Source organism: Lepidochelys kempii, chromosome 3, assembly GCF_965140265.1.
Source record: "Lepidochelys kempii isolate rLepKem1 chromosome 3, rLepKem1.hap2, whole genome shotgun sequence".
Taxonomy (NCBI): Eukaryota; Metazoa; Chordata; order Testudines; family Cheloniidae; genus Lepidochelys; species Lepidochelys kempii.
The window spans coordinates 196,108,173-196,129,440 of record NC_133258.1 but is presented as its reverse complement, the minus strand read 5'-3'; the positions used below and the strand labels follow the sequence as shown (position 1 = coordinate 196,129,440).

General features: G+C 41.5%; 1 protein-coding gene across 6 annotated transcripts in view; it reads left to right on the top strand.

Annotated features, from left to right (window-relative positions):
- EHBP1 (EH domain binding protein 1) overlaps window positions 1–21,268 on the top strand; it is a 321,365-nt gene that overhangs the window by 36,618 nt on the left and 263,479 nt on the right. For all 6 annotated transcript variants that reach the window (XM_073339536.1, XM_073339541.1, XM_073339540.1 and 3 more), the window contains exon 3: window positions 17,542–17,599. In XM_073339536.1, coding sequence (XP_073195637.1) covers window positions 17,542–17,599 — 58 coding nt within the window. The remainder of the gene's footprint in view (window positions 1–17,541; window positions 17,600–21,268) is intronic.

The window sequence follows — 21,268 nt, the reverse complement described above, 5'->3', positions numbered from 1 at the left end:
TCCCAAATATTCATTGACCTGATGGGTAATGTGTCCAATCTCTTGGGGTTAGTAGAATTTCATATATGTTGAATAAGGTTTTAAGTAATCCTCATTATATTAGATTTGGCTGTTGGGGTGGAAGCCAAAGGCTGGATTGCTTGGGACCAAACCCTAAGACCCAAGGTTTGAGGGCAGACTGAAATCTTAGGGTTTGAACTGTTGTACTGTAGGCCAAGTGTGTTACTTAAGCAATGATTTGGTTGTGGAGAAGGGAAGAGGATGCCAGCCACACCTCCATCTGGCTGTGTCTACTTTAGACTTCTTTTTTCTTAAAATTTCCACTGTTGCTACCCATGGTATATAGTGGAGATTGTGGAAGCACTAGTGTTGATAGGCAGTTATTGTTTTAGCCAGAGTGTTATCTAAGCCTGCCCATAGTGAGGTCAAGACAACATGGTCGTTAAAATACTGGCAAATGTCAGCACCTTGTCTATACCAAAGCTTCCATAAATAGGGAATTCTAAAGGGAAAATAAAGCCTAGTCTAGACAAGGCCTCATTAACTTGGGAGTTTTGTTATCCCACACAGGTCTTGTCTAGACTAGACTTTATTTTCTCCTTGAAATTTCTGATGTTTCTACCATCAGAGTAGCTCTACTAAGGGAATGTTCATGTTAGCAAAGCCACCAGCAGATGGCACCGTTTTAAGCAGTGTGTTTAGACCATGTTAAAATATTGATGGCTGGTCTACCCTAGTGTTCCCAGCGTTGCTATTGCCAGTGAAACTTCACTGGTGGTAGTGACAAGGGGATATTCAGAAGGAAAAAATCTAATGTAAGACGCACCAGTGGCAGTGTCATGTGGGTGTAGGTGATACACAACTGTGAGTGATACAGCACCTTGATGGGCGAAAGACTTCAGCCTTACTAAACTGAGAGAGCTTTCCTCCCTTAAAAAATGATCATTAAGATGAGGAAAAAATAATGTTCAGCCCAAACTAACGGTCTTGCAGAACTTAGAACATTTTTTTAAGAGACCATTAAAAGCACTTGACAAAATTCCAGGACTTATGGGGAGAGGAGGTAGTAGGGGAGGGATTCTTAATGAAAACCTAGCACATCATACTGCTATGCACAGTACAGAAACGAACAAAAGGCCAAAAAAAAAAAAAATCTTATCACAGAAGTACTTTGACTTTACTCAAGTAATTTATTTTTATTCTTCAATAGGTACATCTGCTTGCTATTGTGCTAACACTGCTGCTTCTCTTGTTAATTATACTCTTTTATCCTTGCTTCACAAGAGTAATCTAGCAGGCTGTAATAATTAATACAACTCAAATCAGACACAGTAAGAAAAAAATAAACCCCCTTCACAGAAAACCCAACCTCCATCCCCACCCAAGTCCCCAAACCACTACCCTTCATGACATTAAGTGCCAAAATAAATATAAATTATTTCTTCTTGGTACAAAGAAAATATTGTATTACTGAACAGAAAACTTGTTAAAGATTTGTTGTGTATGATGAAATAAAGAGCCTCCTCGTTCCAAGCAAGTATTAGTTATATTTTTCTCCGCTTTGTGTAAAAAATCTTAAACTCAGTCAGAGATACTTGCTCACATGCTTAACTTTAAGCATGCAAATAGTCCCATTGATTTCACTATGACTGTTTGTGAATTTAAAGTTAAGAACATGCACATATCTTTCCAGTATAGGTTCCTAAATGTTAAACTCTTGTCAGCGGTTATCAAACTGGAAGTAGGAAAATTACGTATGTTTCACACTTAACATCAGCGGTTTGTGCTGACACAGGTTTACAACACTAGCTCTATCAGTGGGGATAAAACCTTTTATGCAAATCTTTCATAACTGATATTTAAAGAGTTCTGTACTCAAAGCATCATGCCAGATATTTCCTGGAATGATCAAATCAATCCACAGAAGACCTTGCATCCTGCACAACCTAGATTTCAATCATTGAAAATTGCTATCTAAAACATGATGATCAGACAACATAGTTTGTCCAGACTGTAGAGTACTTTTGCTACTTTGTTAAACAATGTTGGATGTGGAGGGCTCTGGTTCCAGTATAATCATGTGGGTGGGTGTAAGATATATAATGTATAATGGATATTATAAAATCATATATAAAATCAGGTTTCAGAGTAGCAGCTGTGTTAGTCTGTATTCGCAAAAGAAAAGGAGTACTTGTGGCACCTTAGAGACTAACAGATTTATTCAGTGGAAAAAACTGAATGCATCCGATGAAGTGAGATGTAGCTCACGAAAGCTTATGCTCAAATAAATGTGTTAGTTTCTAAGGTGCCACAAGTCCTCCTTTTCTAATATAAAATCAGTTGCTTTAAGGAGAGAAGGAAAAAGCTATGGTCACATCTTTTATTCAACAGGAGAAGCAGGGCTATAAATGTAAATATTAATCTGTGTTTTTAAACAAGAGAACTTAGGGCAGTCTCAAAGCTTTGTTCTTGGCCACTGACTTTGAAATTGTAAAATCCTTCTTCAGAAAAGCTTTAGTGCCAAAAAGAAAAGGAGTACTTGTGGTACCTTAGAGACTAACAAATTTATTTAAGCATAAGCTTCAGTGCCAAGTATCTTTCACTTCTGGTTTGCAAAAGTTTGGGGCACAGAATGTGAATGTGCACAGCCTACAGCTTCTTAATGAAAACTGTGTGAGCGCTGAACACTTACAAATGGTTTGCCCTGGGCTTTGCAAAATATAATACATGGTGCCCAGCTGGCTGCCTTCCCACTTATGAGTCTGGTCCCCTGGCTCTCACGCCTGTTTATGCCTGATGTCTCCTCATTCTCTGTCTCTTGCGGCTTCTGCTCCCCACTCCAAATCTAGTTATCTGCCTTTATCTGTGAGGTTCTGAGGCTCTGGGTGGAGTGAAAAAAGAGGAAAGAACATCTAATTAATTTGGTTAGATTTAGGTATGCTCCAGCTTTAGCCTTTCTCTGAAGTTCATGGTTTTAAAACCCAAAGATCTGAGCAGCTATTTGGCATGGGGTCATGGCAGTGCAACTAAAATTCAATGCTTCCTCATCCCCAAAGACAAGCAAAGCTGTAGCTTACCTCAGACCGTTGAGTGTGAAGGAATGTGGGGAAGCAAGGGCAAAGACATATAACTGGGGCAACAGGACTTCAAATCTGCATGACCAGCATCTTCTCTTATTTGAACAGAACTAACTAATGCAGAGTTGTCTGTGACCTACCACAACTACAGAGTTGTCTCTCCATGCCCTGCCAGTTTGGTCTGACAGACTCGGTATTAATTAGTGCCAATTATGGAAGGTTTTTGTGTATGATGCTGACATGTGTCTGTGAGGAACTGGACTGAGACCACCCCAACACTTTTCACGTAGGCCACCTAATGGTCATAAGATGGTAATTATGTTTAGTAGCTTCTGATCTAAGCTGAATTTGAACCAGAGTTGACGATTTGTCTCCTGTTACCTAAGGAAAGCTGTCCCCACCGAGCCTTCTTCCTGTATTAGGTTGTTTAAGTGTTGTACTTTGATTGGAACATATTGACTCTGTTGTTAAATAGCTGTTTATTTAGTTCTTTTCATAACAAGTGGCTTTTAGATGACTGAGCCGCACAACATGAAACATGGGAAATTTAATATTTTTATAATTGATAGTATTTTTTTAATTGTTTGTTCAGCTCGCACTGCAATATATTTTATACAGATAGTTGAATCATTTCTCTTAGTTTACAAAGAGCAATGGTTCTGTAATCTTGCAGCTAATGCTTTGGAAGGGTTTTGTTTGCTTTTTAGCATTGGCTAATGGACAACTAGTTTTATGGTTTGAGGGGGAGATGGCATCTAAATTAGAAAACATTTCTCTATAAAAAGCAATTTGAATCAATAGTTATTGTTTCCTAGCACTCAAACCTCTGTGTTACACGGAATCTGTATTCGTTGATTAAATATTAATTATGCTTTCTTTTTAGGCTCATCAGAGATGTATTGACAGAAAAAAGCACATGTACAGGTTGTAGGAGAGGGGGGTATTATAGGCTGTGTACGTGAAACAGTTCCTGTGTGGAGAGCTAGTTTTAAAATGGGGGGGGTGTCATGGCCCATAGCATGCAAGTTCCACTTGTTTTTTTTAATCAAACCCACAGTAAATTAACAAGGGTTTTTTTTTTTGTGAGGGGTGTGTTTAGAGGGAAATGGCTCCTCTAGGAGCTCCTCTACCCCTACCTTCTTTTCTTTACATTTCCTATCTAACTCCAGTTATGGTGACCCTCCAGTGTTCTTGCTCAGTAGGTCAGGATGGGCTTCCCCTTTAAGGATTAAAAGCCTCGGAAACAAAGTCCACTCATTAGTTACAAAACTGGTACAGCTCGGGCAATAGAGTAGCAGAGCAAGTGTTTCGCATTCTGCCCCCCTAGAGGGGGGGACCCTCTATGTACTGAATGTGTAGTCCAGTTTCTACATTAGTTCCTGGGAGCCTCTGCTGAGACTCTATACAAGAGTAACAATTGGGGCTAGTTTTGGTGATTTCTTTTTTTGAGATGTAGACACTGGGGCTGTCAAGTGATTTAAAAAAAATGAATCACGATGAATTGCGAGATTAAAAAAATTAATTGAGATTCATCACAGTTTTAATTGCACTGTTAAACAGTGCGATTAAACTCCTTTTAACTCCTGTTAAACTTTTTACTGAGGTGGGTGGGATCCCTTCAGATGAGCGAGCCCTTGAAGTTATATAAATTGGGAAGCCAATATTTGCTATGTAGTAATAAGAGAAGTGTATCAATTTCAGACTTCTTTGCTAATATGCAACATATCACAATTCATAATTTAAAATGTTTGATATGAAATTATGTATTTCCCATTGTGAATTAAATTAATACACTGCCACGATTATAAGATGAATATAGGAAAACTGTGTTTCAAATGTGTTATGTCCTCTCAGGGATTAGAAAAATCTCTAGTTTGGAAGATAGTTCACAATTAATTTCAGTATCTCATCAGAAATGTCTTATGTCTCTAAAGCAATTAAGTGTGAATCAAGTATTATAAGGGGAAAACAGGTAAATTATCCTTCTACTTTAAAATCTGTTAATCCAGCAAAGATATGGTATTAAATACACTGACAGAACAACATAAAATATAAAGGACCTGTTTGGTCATTTAATCCATTTCTTTGCAAGGGCAGTTGTCTTACAAAAGAGGAAGTTCCTGGAGGCATGGCATATTAAGAACAGAAGAACTGAATTATGAACTATAACTACAATATAATTCCATTGGACTCAGTACGGTGCATTGCCTCACGTGAGCATGCTCTGAGCAAATCCAGACTGTAGACAAATAGGTTTAGCTTTGATTAGGTGCCACTGGCATCCATGCTTTCACTTTTTACTCAGTCTTCTATTCTTGGATTGTTTTAACCGTATTTGCTTTTTCTTTGACCATTTGATATGGCGGTAATATTACGTAAACATAAAGGGCATCACAGCTGCTATGAAAACCGTTACTTTGAACTTCCTGACTTCTGTATATGTAAAAATGTTAGCATAACTACAATAAGCTATGAAAACTAATAAAGCTTCTATCTTTGATCTATGGTGCGGGGGAGGGATTTGGGAATTGGGGTCAGTCCCTGGAGTGAGGGGCTGGCTGGGGGCATTCAGACACAGTGTGGGGCACTCCCCTGAGTGAGGGGCTGGCTGGGAGCAATGGGGCACGGGACAGGGGTCAGTTCCTGGAATGAGGGGCCGGCTTGGGGCAATGGAATACGGCGCACGGGGGGAGGTGTCAATCCCTGGAGTGAGGGTCTGGCTGGGGGCAATGGGGCATAGTGGGGTCAGGATCCCTACCTCTGCACCAGAGCCGGGATGGGAGCTACTTCCACTTCCTCGTCTTTCCTCTCCTCTTCCCACCCTCTGGTGGCGGATTGGGTCACTATGCCAGACCAGACACTTGTCAGGTCCCTCTGCAGCCAATTCCTCCCTCCCCGCCCAGAGGTATGCGATTAATACCATTTTTAAAAAATGAACATATTAATTTTGTTTTCAGTTAATCGCAGGTGTTAACTGCAATTAATTGACAGCCCTAATAGACACCCATCCAGGTAGGAATTGGACGGAGGCCACCAGCTTTTTATTTACATATAGGCCACCAAACAAGTAGTTTAAAAAAATCAAATATAAAGGTAACTACTCACCTGGCCACATTCAAATCAGTATCATGGAAGATAAGCTGCCTGTGTGCTATTGCCAGTCCCTGACCATTCAGGGTCTGAACAAACTTCATAGGATTTGCTAATTTGAAACTTGAGGCTTGTCTACATTTGAAAGTTGGTCTGGGTTAACTTATGTTTTTTTAGGATACATTGGCTTGCGTCCATACACAGCATTTGTTTTGAATCATGTGATGCCTTGTCCTGAACTTTGGAATTGAGTTTACTGACATTTGGGATGAGTTTTGCTACAACAAGGTAGGTGTGGACACAGCCCCATTTCAAATCAACTGTTCTGACTCTGCAAGGCCTCCCACTGCTATCACGTATTGCTTTGCTGTCCACGTGAGTCGGAGTATCTATTTATCTCTGTGCCCTTTCTCGCTCCCGGGTCATCTTGACTGGATGTCTCCTCCCTGTTTAATGCTGGCATGCAACCACATGTGGCACTTTGTGATTCCAGCTCATGGTAAGTTCACACAGCGGGAGTCATATCCTAGTTATAGCAGCCAAGCTTTGTGCTTCTAGGTAGTCTAGTGCTGAGGTCATGGACTTCCTTGCCCTCTGAGGAGTGGAGAGAGAGGAGACAGTCCATCTCATCTTAACAACAGTCACTGGAATGCTAAGATACATAAGAGCATATAGAAACAAATGAATCCGAGCGCTCGCTCCTGGATCCTATCCAGTGGTGGAACAAGGGAAGGGAGTTCTGGCAGGGTTGTAAAAATATGGGGACAAAAACATGTCCTCTGGGAGAGTTCACATGCTCTGTGCCCACTACAAGGATCTGGACCGTATTTTTCAAAAGAGGCCACCACTGAGCATCAGCATGTTGTGTATCTCGCCAAGGACACCTCTGCAGATGCTGACACAGGACAGGCAGGAAGAATCATAGAAATATCTGGGTTGGAAGGGACCTCAGGAGGTCATCTAGTCCAACCCCCTGCTCAAAGCAGGACCAATCTCCAACTAAATCATCCCAGCCAGGGCTATGTCAAGCCTGACCTTAAAAACCTCTAAGGAAGGAGATTCCACCACCTCCCGTGGTAATGCATTCCAGTGCTTCACCACCCTCCTAGTGAAAAAGTTTCTCCTAATATCCAACCTAAACCTCCCCCACTGCAACTTGAGACCATTACTCCTCGTTCTGTCATCTGGTACCACTGAGAACAGTCTAGATCCATCCTCTTTGGAACCCCCTTTCAGGTAGTGGAAAGCAGCTATCAAATCCTCCTCATTCTTCTCTTCTGCAGACTAAATAACCCCAGTGCCCTCAGCCTCTCCTCATAAGTCATGTGCTCCAGCCCCCCAATATGTTTTGTCGCCCTTAACTGGATTCTTCCCAATTTTTCCATATCTTTCTTGTAGTGTGGGGCCCAAAACTGGACACAATACTCCAGATGAGGCCTCACCAATGCCGAATAGAGGGGAACGATCACGTCCTTCGATCTGCTGGCAGTGCTCCTATTTATACATCCCAAAATGCCATTGGCCTTCTTGGCAACTAGGGCACACTGTTGACTCATATCCAGCTTCTCGTCCACTGTAACCCCCAGGTCCTTTTCTGCAGAACTGCTGCCTAGTCGGTCGGTCCCTAGTCTGTAGCAGTGCATGGGATTCTTCCATCCTAAGTGCAGGACTCTGCACTTGTTCTTGTTGAACCTCATCAGATTTCTTTTGGCCCAATCCTCTAATTTGTCTAGGTCTCTCTGTATCCTATTCCTACTTTCCAGCGTATCTACCACTCCTCCCAGTTTAGTGTTATCTGCAAACTTGCTGAGGGTGCAATCCACGCCATCCTCCAGATCGTTAATGAAGATATTGAACAAAACCGGCCCCAGGACTGACCCTTGGGGCACTGTGCTTGATACCGGCTGCCAACTAGACATGGAGCCATTGATCACTACCTGTTGAGCCCGACAATCTAGCCAACTTTCTATCCACCTTATAGTCCATTCATCCAGCCCATACTTCTTTAGCTTGCTGGCAAGAATACTGTGGGGGACCGTATCAAAAACTTTCCTAAAATCAAGGAATAACACGTCCATTGCTTTCCCCTCATCCACGGAGCCAGTTATCTTGTCACAGAAGGCAATTAGGTTAGTCAGGCATGATTTGCCCTTGGTGAATCCATGCTGATGGCACCTGATCACTTTCCTCTCCTAAGTGCTTCAGAATTGATTCCTTGAGGACCTGCTCCATGATTTTTCCAGGGACTGAGGTGAGACTGATTGGCCTGTAGTTCCCTGGATCCTTCTCCTTCCCTTTTTTAAAGATGGGCACTATATTAGCCTTTTTCCAGTCATCTGGGACCTCCCCCAGTCACCCTGAGTTTTCAAAGATAATGGCCAATGGCTCTGCAATCACATCCGCCAACTTCTTTAGCACCCTCGGATGCAGCGCATCTGGCCCCAAGGACTTGAGCTTGTCCAGCTTTTCTAAATAGTCCTGAACCAGTTCTTTCTTCACAGAGGGCTGGTCACCTCCTCCCATACTGTGCTGCCCAGTCCAGTAGTCTGGGAGCGGACCTTGTTCATGAAGACAGAGGCAAAAAAAAACATTGAGTACGTTAACTTTTTCCACATCCTCTGTCACTAGGTTGCCTCCCTCATTCAGTAAGGGGCCCACACTTTCCTTGACCACCACCTTGTTGCTAACATACCTGAAGAAACCCTTTTTGTTACTCTTAACATCCCTTGCTAGATGCAACTCCAAGTGTGATTTGGCCTTCCTGATTTTGCTCCTGAGCAATATTTTTATACTCCTCCCTGGTCATTTGTCCAATCTTCCACTTCTTGTAAGCTTCTTTTTTGTGTTTAAGATCAGCAAGGATTTCACTGTTAAGCCAAGCTGGTCTCCTGCCATATTTACTGTTCTTTCTACACATCGGGGTGGTTTGTCCCTGCAACCTCAATAAGGATTCTTTAAAATAGAGCCAGCTCTCCTACACTCCTTTCCCATTAATGTTATTCTCCCAGGGGATCCTGCCCATCAGTTCCCTGAGGGAGTCAAAGTCTGCTTTTCTGAAGTCCAGGGTCCATATTCTGCTGCTTTCCTTTCTTCCTTGTGTCAGGATCCTGAACTCGACCATCTCACGGTCACTGCCTCCCAGGTTCCCATCCATTTTTGCTTCCCCTGCTAATTCTTCCCTGTTTGTGAACAGCAGGTCAAGAAGAGCTCTGCCCCTAGTTGGTTCCTCAAGCACTTGCACCAGGAAATTGTCCCCTACACTTTCCAAAAACTTCCTGAATTGTCTGTGCACTGCTGTATTGCTCTCCCAGCAGATATCAGGGTGATTGAAGTCTCCCATGAGAACCAGGGCCTGCGATCTAGTAACTTCTGTTAGTTGCCAGAAGAAAGCCCCATCTACCTCACCCCCCTGGTCTGGTGGTCTATAAGAGATTGCTGTGGACTGCCAGGGTCTCTTCAACCCGCAAAATGACAAGGCAGGACAGTGTCAGAGACCCCCAAATCCCAGATGGAGACCCAGCTCTGACAGTACTGGGGAAGGGACCTCTTCCAGTAAGTATTATGTGTTATATTATAATATAGTTGTACAGGGGGATTTAAACAACTCTGTTCCCAGATACTGTCAGGGTGCTTCCATGTTGGACTGATGTGAGTTAGGGGCCTCTCACCATCTCTCTGCCTTTTGGGGACACACCTCAGGGTAACATCTACAGCGTAAGGACAGCCCAAAGAGGTACACATGTAATTGCCCCTTTCTACCTCTCCAGCCTCACCAACTCAGTCCTTGTACTGAGCTCCTGTATCAAGCGGTGTTGACAGTGACTGAACACTTGGCAAATTTCCAGGGAAAGAGAGAGAAAAAGAGGGAGGACATGGTTGATGGCTTCGTGGCACACAGGAGAGGGATAAGAAGACAGAAGAATGAAAGGAAGGTTTCCTTCTGCATGATGCAGAGGAGAGAGAGAGAGGAGGACAGGGAACAGTCTGAGAGGCTGTCAAGAGAGCACATTGACAAAGAAAAGGACTTCTGTAGATGATGCAGAAGCAGACAGGCCTTCTGGAGACATAATGGCACTGTGTTCAAGGACAGTATCTCAACTTAGCAGTGTCCTGAAGCCTTTTGAGTGTGCTGTGTACTCGGAGCAACTCCAAGGAACAGGCCCTTCCCTCACCAGTGCACACCACAAGACAAGAAGAACAGTGGATACTACGAGAGACCTCCTTTAATTCCCCAACTGCAAGTGACAGGCCCTTCTATCTCCATTCCATACCCAAAGACTCAGAGGACATTTTTGATGTTCTCTTCCCCAACGTACACAAGTTTGTGACCTTATCAGTGCAAATCTGTTCACTCTGCACTTTATTGGTTTGTAATTTTGCACTTCTTTTAACTTTGCACTGTCTTATGTTCAGTAAATTTTTTCTTATTTACAACTTGATGTATTATTTATTAAAATGTTCATCAAATTGTTGCTCAAAGCATAAAGACATCCTTATACCAAGTATTAAACACATCAAGAAATCAGTTGAAAAACTTCATAAAAGCATAATGAAATCCTAACACGAACGCATATATGTTTTTCCAGCAATACTCTGAGTGCCTACTTTGAGGCTAAAACATCCCTGATCCTGTGTCTCTAACCAATTGCAGCATTTAGGAGAGGCTGCCTCTCTAGGTATTCATAACATGTGTTAAATCTGTCCATCTTCTCCTGACACCCATGGGTGAAACACTCTCTCCCTTGCTGCTATAGAGGTTGTGTATAACACCCTAAGCAGCTAATGAGGCAGACATTGCTCAATAACCTCCAGCCTTGTCATGAGGCATCTCCACCTGCCCTTCAGTCTTCCAAATGCAAATTCTATTGTCCTAGTTACTCAGAGGATAGTTAAACAAGTCCTTTCTCCTAGCCAAGTATCCAGTAAAAGACTTCATAAGACAGGGAAGCAAAGGGTAAGCTGGTGTCCCAGAATGACAGAAGGAACTACAACACCATTAATAATGTTCATAGTGGGAGCAAAAGTTCCGTTTTTCATGGCAGAAAACAGGCCAGTGTTTCTAAAGATGCTGGCATCATGGACCTGTTCTGACCACCCCACACTGATAATGGTGACCCATCCAGGGTGGTCATCCAGGCCTCACAGCAACCTGGAGAAAAATACCCCTTTTCATTGATGAATTCTGTGTCTTGGTGTCGGGGGCAAAGAATAGGCACATGGGTCCCATCAATGGCCCTAGTACAATTTGGGGACGGCAATTGTGAAAATCCGTCAACAATGTCCAGTGCATTGACAGGCTTTATGACCCGGGGAACAGCACTTTCCTGTAGTAGCACACCCCTGTATGACAATCGTCCTGACAGATGATCTGCAAACACCAAACTGATTAGCTATTGACTGTAACAGTTGGGAGTGGTGAGTTTTCAGGTAGCAATAGCCATGGACTTCTCCACCCTGAGGGGAGTTCTCATGTAGGTGTTCCACCACTACAGCTTGGGGTGAGCTCTGCACAGGTCTGTAGGGCAGTGGTACCCTGAATTTGTCAACCTGAAATTCTGCTACCACAGCTGATCATCCTAGGTCAGCAGTGGTATCCTGTCCCATCAGTCTGTGCTAGCTGGCTGAGTCCAGAAGCGGTGGCTTACCCAGTGAAACTGCTTCAGGAAAAGTTCACGCAGAAGTAACTGTTCCATTTCCGTCTCTTCTTGTGCCTGTATTGCTATAGCATCGCCCGGGCTATCTCTCAAGTCGTCCAAAGCCATCTGGCTGCATGACGGCCAAAACATGTGCAGGAGCCTGTTTCTATTAATGACTCAGCATTGCAGTGCTTAGCAGTGTTTCCTCCATGCTGCCTGACTGCACTTGGAAAATGGCGCTGGGTCACAAAAGCTAGATGAATGTTGGGAGGAAAGGGGAGGAATCATGAAATTTTTTCATTTGACTCCCAACTCCCAGAATTCCAGTGGCTTCTAGTTGGTATCCCACAACGTGCAGTGAGAAAAATCCCAGAATGCATGCGGCATAGTGGAAGAACATTGTACCATGGGTTGCCTGCCCAGGATGCTGTGGAGAAAATACATCGCTATGTGAGTACAATGAATCAAAACTGAAGTAGCTTAAGTCAGCGTAATTAAACGGTATAGATTCCCTGTGCTCAGAGCAGTTGTTCCTGATTAGTTAACACAGAAAAACATAATTTGACATAACTTTAAAGTGTAGACAAGCTCTTAAAACACCCAGTGAGATTCAGTATTGTTCTTGGAGGTGGAGAGGTCATCTGCATTTCTGTCAAGAGCCTGAGACTCTTCCTCTTGTTCTCCTTCCCCTTCCTACACAAACTCTTTTTCTTCTACTTTATGGACTCACCTGCATAACTCCATGTGACTGTAAACATCATGCCACTAGCGGAGTTCCTGCTGCAGTGATGATGGTGACCATAGCTCTGAAAAACAGGAATGTTGTTCAGGTTTTCCTGACTGATTGCAGTATTTCTGTCAGGTTTACAAAAGCAGTGTTTTGCCCAGGATTTTGTGAATCATGAGGCCTCCCAGAAAGCATCCCCCTACACATGATTCTTCAAGATGCCATCCCTCTTTCCTTTCCATGACAGGTGTCCTGGTTTTTCCTTTGAAAATCTGTTTACCATAAACACAAGGGGGAGATTTCGAATTGGAAATGGGCGCTGAACTCCCATTTGTGCCTTTAACAATCTCCCCCATGCCACTGGGCAAAGTTTAGAATATTCGTACAAAAGAAAATGCATTATTTTCAGAGAGAGAGAGAGGAGAACGTGTGTGTGTGTGTGTAACGTTTGTTGGAAGTAGATAACTGATTAGCTCCAGAGATCTACTTTGTTACTAGATGGTGAAAATATTTAAGTGGCAGTATTGCCTGGATAAGGTGTTTCTTCTTTCTCTTTTTATTTAATATACTTGGTTTTCAGACCTGTTTCCCCCCCCCCCTCCATATTGAAAACTTTGGGGCTATGAATACAAACCTGATGCAAGGAGCAAAGCATAGTGAAAGGACTGTTTGCAGGGAGCTGTGAATTAACACAATATAACGGGCTGTTCCTACCTGGGCACCTATGCTGCCAACCTGCTGCCAACTAATGCTTAGATTAGGCTGAGAGGGATTAGTGGAAGTGGCCTGCTGCTTAGCTGCTGCTCCTTTTTCGGTGGAAAGGGAGAACAATGTGGATCTGTGCAGTCCCTGTTAGCATTCTCTTACTTTCTCCAGCTGTGGCGTTCACATTTTGTGTGGTACATGGGCGTGCAGAGCTCCTCTGTGTGGGGGTCTTCTGTTTTGACCACCGGCACTGCAGAAGAAGTATTTCTGCTGCCTTTGGCATTACTTGGTCCCCAGAGACTAGCTCAGGATTGGGCCTATTGCGGTTAATTTGGATTTGTCTCACAAGCTATTTTTTGAAATGAGGCTCAGTCAACTTAAAAGTAAAAAAGTGAAATAAGACAGTTAATTTAGACATGGGATTGGATTCCTGGATTGCATCAAGGAAATCACTTAGGGGTATATTTTTGCTTCTAGCGGTGCACACACAAAGTTTCCATTAGCATTAATGGGAGTTAGGCAGGCGAAAGAGAGCATAATGTGCTTAACAGCAAGTGAGCAAGGGGTTTTCAACATTGAGCAGGCTGTCCCTGTCACCAAACAAGATTTTAGAGAAAGCTGACGGGCATGCCAGCCAATTATTTGTATCCCTCAAAGGAGGCAGAAATTTAGAAGTTGAAAAATGCGTCTTGAGTGGTTCATTTCGTTTATCACTTTACACCAAGTTGAAAGCTCAGAGGGTCTGTAAGGCAGTGGTGGGCAACCGGCGGCCCATCAGGGTAATGGGGTTGTTTACATTGACTATCCACGGTTTGCCGTTCCCGGCTAATGGGAGCTGCGGGAAGCAGCACAGGCCACAGGGATGTGCTGGCCACCGCTTCCCGGAGCTCCCATTGGCCGGGAATGGCAACCGCAGCCACTGGGAGCTGCAGCTGTCCGTGCCAATGTAAACAAACTGTCTCACGGCCCGCCAGCAGATTACCCTGACAGGCTGCATGCAGGCCACAGGTTGCCCACCGCTGCTGTAAGGCAACGGGGATAAGTAGGGATAAAGAATGAGGGCCAGATTCTGATCTGGCCACAAAATGGGGGGGAGGCCAGCTTTTAGCTGTGTTTTTAGAGGTAGTTTTGGCCTAATGGGGTTTAAATGTAAATTCTGGGTGCAGAAGCTAAATTAATTCTTTGCATCAATCTTCACTGCAGAGGATGTGAGGGAGATTCCCACACCTGAGCTATTCTTTGTAGGTGACAAATCTGAGGAACCTGTCCCAGATTGACATGTCAGTAGAGGAGGTTTTGGAACAAATGGATAAATTAAACGGTAATTGGTGACAAGGAGATAATCACCCAAGCATTCTGAAGGAACTGTAATAGGAAATTGCAGAACTATTAAGTGTGATATGTAACTTGTCACTTAAATCAGCTTCTGAACCAGATGACTGGAGGATAGCTAATGTGACATCAATTTTTTAAAAAGATTCCAGGAGCGATCTTGGCAATTACAGGCCAGGAAGCTTAACTTCAGTACCAGGCAAATTGGTTGAAAATTCTGCTCTTTATTGTTCTATCGCACACATAGATGAACATGATTTGTTGGGGAAGAGTCAACACAGCTTTTGCAAAGGGGTAACATGCTTCCCCAATCTATTAGAATTCTTTGAGGGGGCCAACTAACATGGACAAGGATGATCCAGTGAATATAGTGTATTTGGACTTAGAGAAAGCCTTTGACAAGGTCCCTCACCAAAGGCTCTTAAGCAAAGTAAGCAGCAGTGGCATAAGAGGGAAGGTCCTTCTCATAGACCAGTAACTGGTTAAAAGACGGAAAACAAAGGGTAGGAAGAAATGGTCAGTTTTCTGAGTGGAGAGAGTGTCCACTAAATAACGGTGTCCCCCAGGGATCTGTAGTGCTGTTCAACATATTCATAAATGAGCTGGTAAAAAGTATAAACAGTGAGGTGGCAAAATTTGCAGATGTTACAAAATTACACAAGATAGTGAAGTCCAACGCAAACAGCAAAGAAATACAAAAGGATCTCACAAAACTGGGCAACAAAATGGCCAATGAAATTCAATGTTGATAAATGCAAAGTAATGCACATTGGAAAACATAATCCCAACTATACATACAAAATGATGGGGTCTAAATTAGCTGTTGCCACTCAAGAAAGAGATCTTGGAGTCATTGTGGATAGTTCTCTAGAAACATCCGCACCATGTGCAACGGCAGTCAAAAAAGCGAACAGAATGGTAGGAACCATTGGGAAAGGGATAGATAAATATCATAATGCCACAATATAAATCCATAAATACTCTGTACAGTTCTGGTTGCCCCATCTCAAAAAAAATATATTAAAATTGGAAAAGTTACAGAGAAGGGCAACAAAATGATTAGGGATATGGGAGATGAGGATAGATTAATAAGACAGGGAGTTTTCAGCTTGGAAAAGAGATGACTAAGGGGGGATATAATAGAGGTCTATAAAATCATGAATCGTGTGGAGAAAGGGAATAAGGATGTGTTATTTACCCCTTCACATAACACAAGAATCAGTGACCAGCCAATAAAAAGAAAAGGAGGACTTGTGGCACCTTAGAGACTAACAAATTTATTTGAGCACAAGCTTTTGTGAGTCTCTAAGGTGCCACGAGTACTCCTTTTTCTTTTTGTGGATACAGACTAACGTGGCTGCTACTCTGAAAACTGATCAGCCAATGAAATTAATAGACAGCAGGTTTAAAGCCAACAAAAGGAAGTACTACTTCACACAACACATAGTTAACTTCTGGAACTCATTGCCATGGGATGTTGTGAAGGCCAAAAGTATAAGTGGGTTAAAAAAAGAATTAAATAAGTTCATGGTGGACAGGTCCATCAATGGCCAATAGCCAAGATGATCAGGGATGCAATTCTATATTTTGGTGTCCCAAGCCTCTAACTGCCGGAAGCTGGAAATGGATAACAAAGGATGTATCACTGAATAATTGTTCATTTCCTTCTGAAGCATCTGTCATTGGACACTGTTGGAAGACGGGATTCTGGTTAGATGGACCATTGGTCTGACCCAGTATGGCTGCTCTTATGTTCTTATTGTAGCTTGCAGAAATTACTAACAGTTTGAGGAGGAAGTACATAAATGTTGTAACTAATTCATAGGGACCTCTCTTACTAGAAAAATGGCTGGTTTTTCACTTAAAAAAGAATTGGAGAATTATTAAATGTTATAAATTCAACAAGAAAATGGTTTGAGCATTGCCGTTCAATAACACCAATTTAAAATGTTCAGCGTGCAGTACTGTCCTTATTTTAACCTCATTTACTGATTGCATCATACTGGGAAACGTTCCTTTATTAGAGATAATCCCCACCCCCTTTTTTGTATTTATAAAGAAGATCTGACCTTTAAAAATAAAGAGGAGAGGGAGGTTGTTACCAGAAATATCTAGAAGTGTTTGTCTACCCTGATTTCCCTGGAAGGCTTTTTGGACAACTCAAGAGCTAGTACGATTGTGACAATTAGCAAGGAAGCAAAACTTGAGAAATTGAAAGGGAAAGTGAAATTTATTCACACTCCTTAAAATTCTTTGTTGAACTTGATAGGTGCTAACAACTGCAAATACTTGAAAAACGATTGTCAGGAGAGATCTCTTTATTAAAGATTCAACAGTTTGTCCCTTCAATTAAGAGCAGAGAAAGATCCCATTCCTTATCTCTGATCCCTCAAGAAGACCTCAAGCAAAACCAGGAAATACAATACTTGATGCTCTTGATATTTCTAAGGTAATCGCGTAGGAAGGTACTTTTTTTGGAAAAGCTCTTTCAAGCTTTTGGTTTAAATATATTAATATAAATATATATAAAACAAAATAAAGCCATGACTGCAATTGTTCCCCCTCTGCACACATCCTCTTTAAGTACCATCCGATTAGGAATCCAACTGGATTTTGTGCTTGTGTTTATTATGGGCGCTGATTTGTTTCAAAGGCTTACATTTAATGAAGCCAGACTTTCAAAAGCAAACTGTGGACAGAATCCTGTTTTCTGATCTACAGAGCAGTTCTCTACTCTGCTTTGCCTTTGGGAGTTGTATACATTCAGGGAGAGCAGAATATGCAGGTTGATATTGCTGTACTGATTGCTGTAAGCACAGAATTATTTTTCCTGTTAAATGACTAAACTTGAGAGTGCTTTTAAGATAATGCTATATGTAAAATATAGTTTGTTCACCAAGGATGTAATTTTGATGGTAAACCATTTATTTAAGGGTCTTACTGTAAATTAAACTGTTTGTGTGTTCTTCAACAGGCAGCCAGATAAACTAGTGGTGGTTTGGACAAGAAGAAGCCGAAGGAAATCTTCTAAGGTTAGTTGACTGCTTAGTAATACCCAATTTCAGTAAAAAGTGCAGTTGGCTGTTTGTTTTATTAAGACAAAAATGGACATTTATTTTATTCTTACTGAATTTGGTCCTAAAGTGCTTCCACTCTTATCGTTGAGACTAATTTATAGAAACATTTATAGAAAAACTCCAATGTCATTATAGGTATGTATGTAGCACCAAGTACACAGCATGCAGCTTAATAATAATTAACAATTATAAGTTATTAATTTCTAGATTTAATTAGAAAGAAGAATCACACTTAAAAGTAACAAAAACAGAAGTCTTAAACATAATAAAAACATTAATAAGGAAACTGCCACCTTTGCAATAGGAGGATATAAAGTAGGAGTAAGAGACTCGTTTTGCCTCTACGCAGCCCTGGAAATCAGGAAGTTTCAAAGCAGATTCTTTCAGTTGGATGTTGTATCTACAGACGGGGCCTCTGTTGGGAAGTTACATTGACACTGAAATTGTCAGGGTCATTTCTAAACACTCCTGCTATTTCTTTGTGTATATTTTTATGTAGTAAATAATCTTTTCTAATCCTGCAGTAAATCCTGTTCTCCCAATTCCAAAAAACACTAACAAACAAATACACATGTGGGGGTAGCAAAACCCAAAAGTAGAACCACCACCTTGTTTGCACTACAAGAGGGCACAGGTAGTAGAAAGGTTTACTTCTACACTTATGGCTGCATGTAGAATACAGACAACGCATTCCCAGCTAGCATAGGTTAGCAGTGTAGACGGTAAGGCGTGGTTTAGGTTAGTCGAGTCATACGTGCCCGAACTCCCAGGTATATGTCCTACACATGGCCAAGCAATGCTTTCCGTGTCTATAATGCTAATTTTAGCATCTTTCTGCCTCCCCACTTGCTGTGTGGAGCTACACACGGCAGCGACAAATGTGGACACAGCCTGCCTTTCTCTGTGGCATGTAGCTACATGTGTATTGCCTGTATTCTGTGCTCTGCCATAAGTGTAGACGTAGTCATAATGAGAACTCTATACCCCCTTGTGTGCCATGGTGTGACACCCTGCCCCAGCTCGCCAAAAATTCCTACAGAGAGAACAGGAACATATGAATGGTCCAGGGACATAGAATTACAATGGCCAATGTCACTTCACTGATTTAGTCACTCAAACCTCTACATGGCATGGGAGAAGCAGTGTGCTGTACCCAATAGCCTTTTCTGTTATCACTAGTAGCTGCTGCTTGCACAAGTGCCCTAACATCTCTTGCTGATTTCTTGTCCTCGCAACCATTGCCTATTTTCCTTTTACACAGGGCCTTCTTGTGGGACAAGATCCTTTCCATAATAGGAAATTTCTAAAATTAGTTGTTAAACGTTGGATAATTATTTCAATTAAACAGAGAGGTCTCATCTCCTCTTTGTGCATGGGTGTAACTTAAAATAACATTAATGGCAGCTCACCAGCATATGGAATGGTATTCTTTTTACTGTTACCCTTCCCTTATCATGTCCATGCTTTCTGCTGTTTGTCACACATACTTGTTGTGTCTTGTCTTAAACTAGGCGGTAAACTGTTCCAGGTTTCCTTCTGTTTGTACAGTGCTTAGTACAATGAAGCCAGGATCCTGACTGGGACTTTAGATACTACCAAAGTACCAAAAAAATAAATCCCCTGTGTGCATTCTAAATTTCGCTTGAGTTTCTGCATGGAAGTGTGACAAAAGATCTGTAGAACACTAAAATAAAACTCAAACATGTTTTTAAATAAAAAATGTCTTGTTAGATGGTAGGGTATTTAGGCACGATTGATTAATTTGCTGGGTTAGAGATTATGTTCAAACTTTTGTTTAGCGTTCAAACAGATGGCATATCTGGAATTCAATAGGGACGGATGCAGGGGTCTGCTCATGCATATGACTTTGCAGGATTGGGGCCTTAGTTATTGAGGATTTTAATTTAATTCAGGAGACAAAATTGGTCTATCATTGGCTGTGGAGCATCAGTTTTCAGTTGAGCTTGCATCCCCTAAACTACAGAATTATTAGACACTCCTGCTTGCTTTGTCCAAATTTTGGTTATCCAGCATTATAGACAAACCTATCAATGTCAGCAGATAATATAGTGGTTGACTTCATAAGACTAAGAACAGTCCTATAGCATATCATCAGAGGATGGTTAAGGGGACGTACGAAGATATTTTTTTAAATTTGCATTGCCAAATGTCTGCAAGTACTGTACCTAGAGTAAGACATAACTTTTTTTTTTTTTTTTAAATTAGGTAGATGACACGATTTTCTTCATTTGAAATCTTTGTCTCCTAGACTATAGATCAATAAAGATTCCTAAACTCTTAGTCATCCTGACAGTAAAACACATTACTATACATGTTGTTTGTTCATCTAATTGCTTTCTTGGAAGTGAGTCAAATCAAGACTACTTTTTATTTTATTTTACACAGACACTGTGCCCAAGAAGTACCTAAGCATGAATCATGTCCCAAGTGTTCCTATATTTTTTCATTTATTTGTGGGGCAGGGAAGAGATATCAGTTAAGTTTTCTCTGAGAAGAAATTTTTATTCCCAGGCAATCAATGTAATAAAAATGTGAAAATGGGGAAGAACTCAGAAGACCCACCCCTAACAAATGACTGCAGCCCACAAAAATCTAACTCAAACAGAAAGATAACAATTGTGTAACTTGTGAACAGTGCATTTAACTAATGTAATATTAAGGTGTTGGTGCCATTTGCCCCAAACAAATTCTTACTAAGGAAACTACAAATAGTACTTCAGCTTTGAGAAAGAACGTGAGACCTCATCCACTGCCCTTTTTTTATTTTTACCTCACTGGGAGATGAGTAAGTTAATGATTATTATGGAGGACTGGTAATGGACTCCATAGCTAAGGTTGCATAAAAATGTTAGGTTGTAACAGGTTTTGCGAAATGGTGCAGCCAGTTTACAATAGCCATATTAAAAAACAACATGCTAACGGAGATCATTATCCAAAGGATGGTATGTATGATGGGTAGATATGCCAGCATGACACCATCTGGCATAATATCAACTCTAATTCAAAGTTAAATAATTTAGAACCCTGTTTTGGAATTCCCTCCCCTTGGGCTTCTCTGAATTTAGATACATTTACACAGACATGTCAAAACATGACTTGTTTTGGGCAATTCTGACTTGCTGGACTGGTATTTACAACACATGATGATAATCAAAAGTCTTGCTAAATTTGGCAGAATTCCTGAGCAAGTCTTAAGATGGGGCTGACCTTTTTCTTTCAAACCCTCCACCCTCCATAAAATGTGTCAATTCGTTAGGCACAAATGTACCTTTCTTTCTTTAAAATCAAGAACACATACCTTATTGCATCTTTCCAAGCCTACTTTGTACACCCACCAAACATACAATTATATTACAAAATTTACATTATTCTAGGCAGAGCTATAAAGTTAAGGTTGCCTAACACATTCAGTTTTTTTGGTTGCTTATAATAATACAGTTCAATATAGTGTAATTTCTGTTTTTTCAATTTCTTTTTTAAACTTATGAAAAAAAACTACTTTGAAAGAAAGTTATTTAGCTTGCAAAGTCAAGCACTCAAAAGCTAGGAAGAGCCAGAATTAAAGTTGCCTGTTGAAGCTCAATTAGGGTGACCAGATGTCCT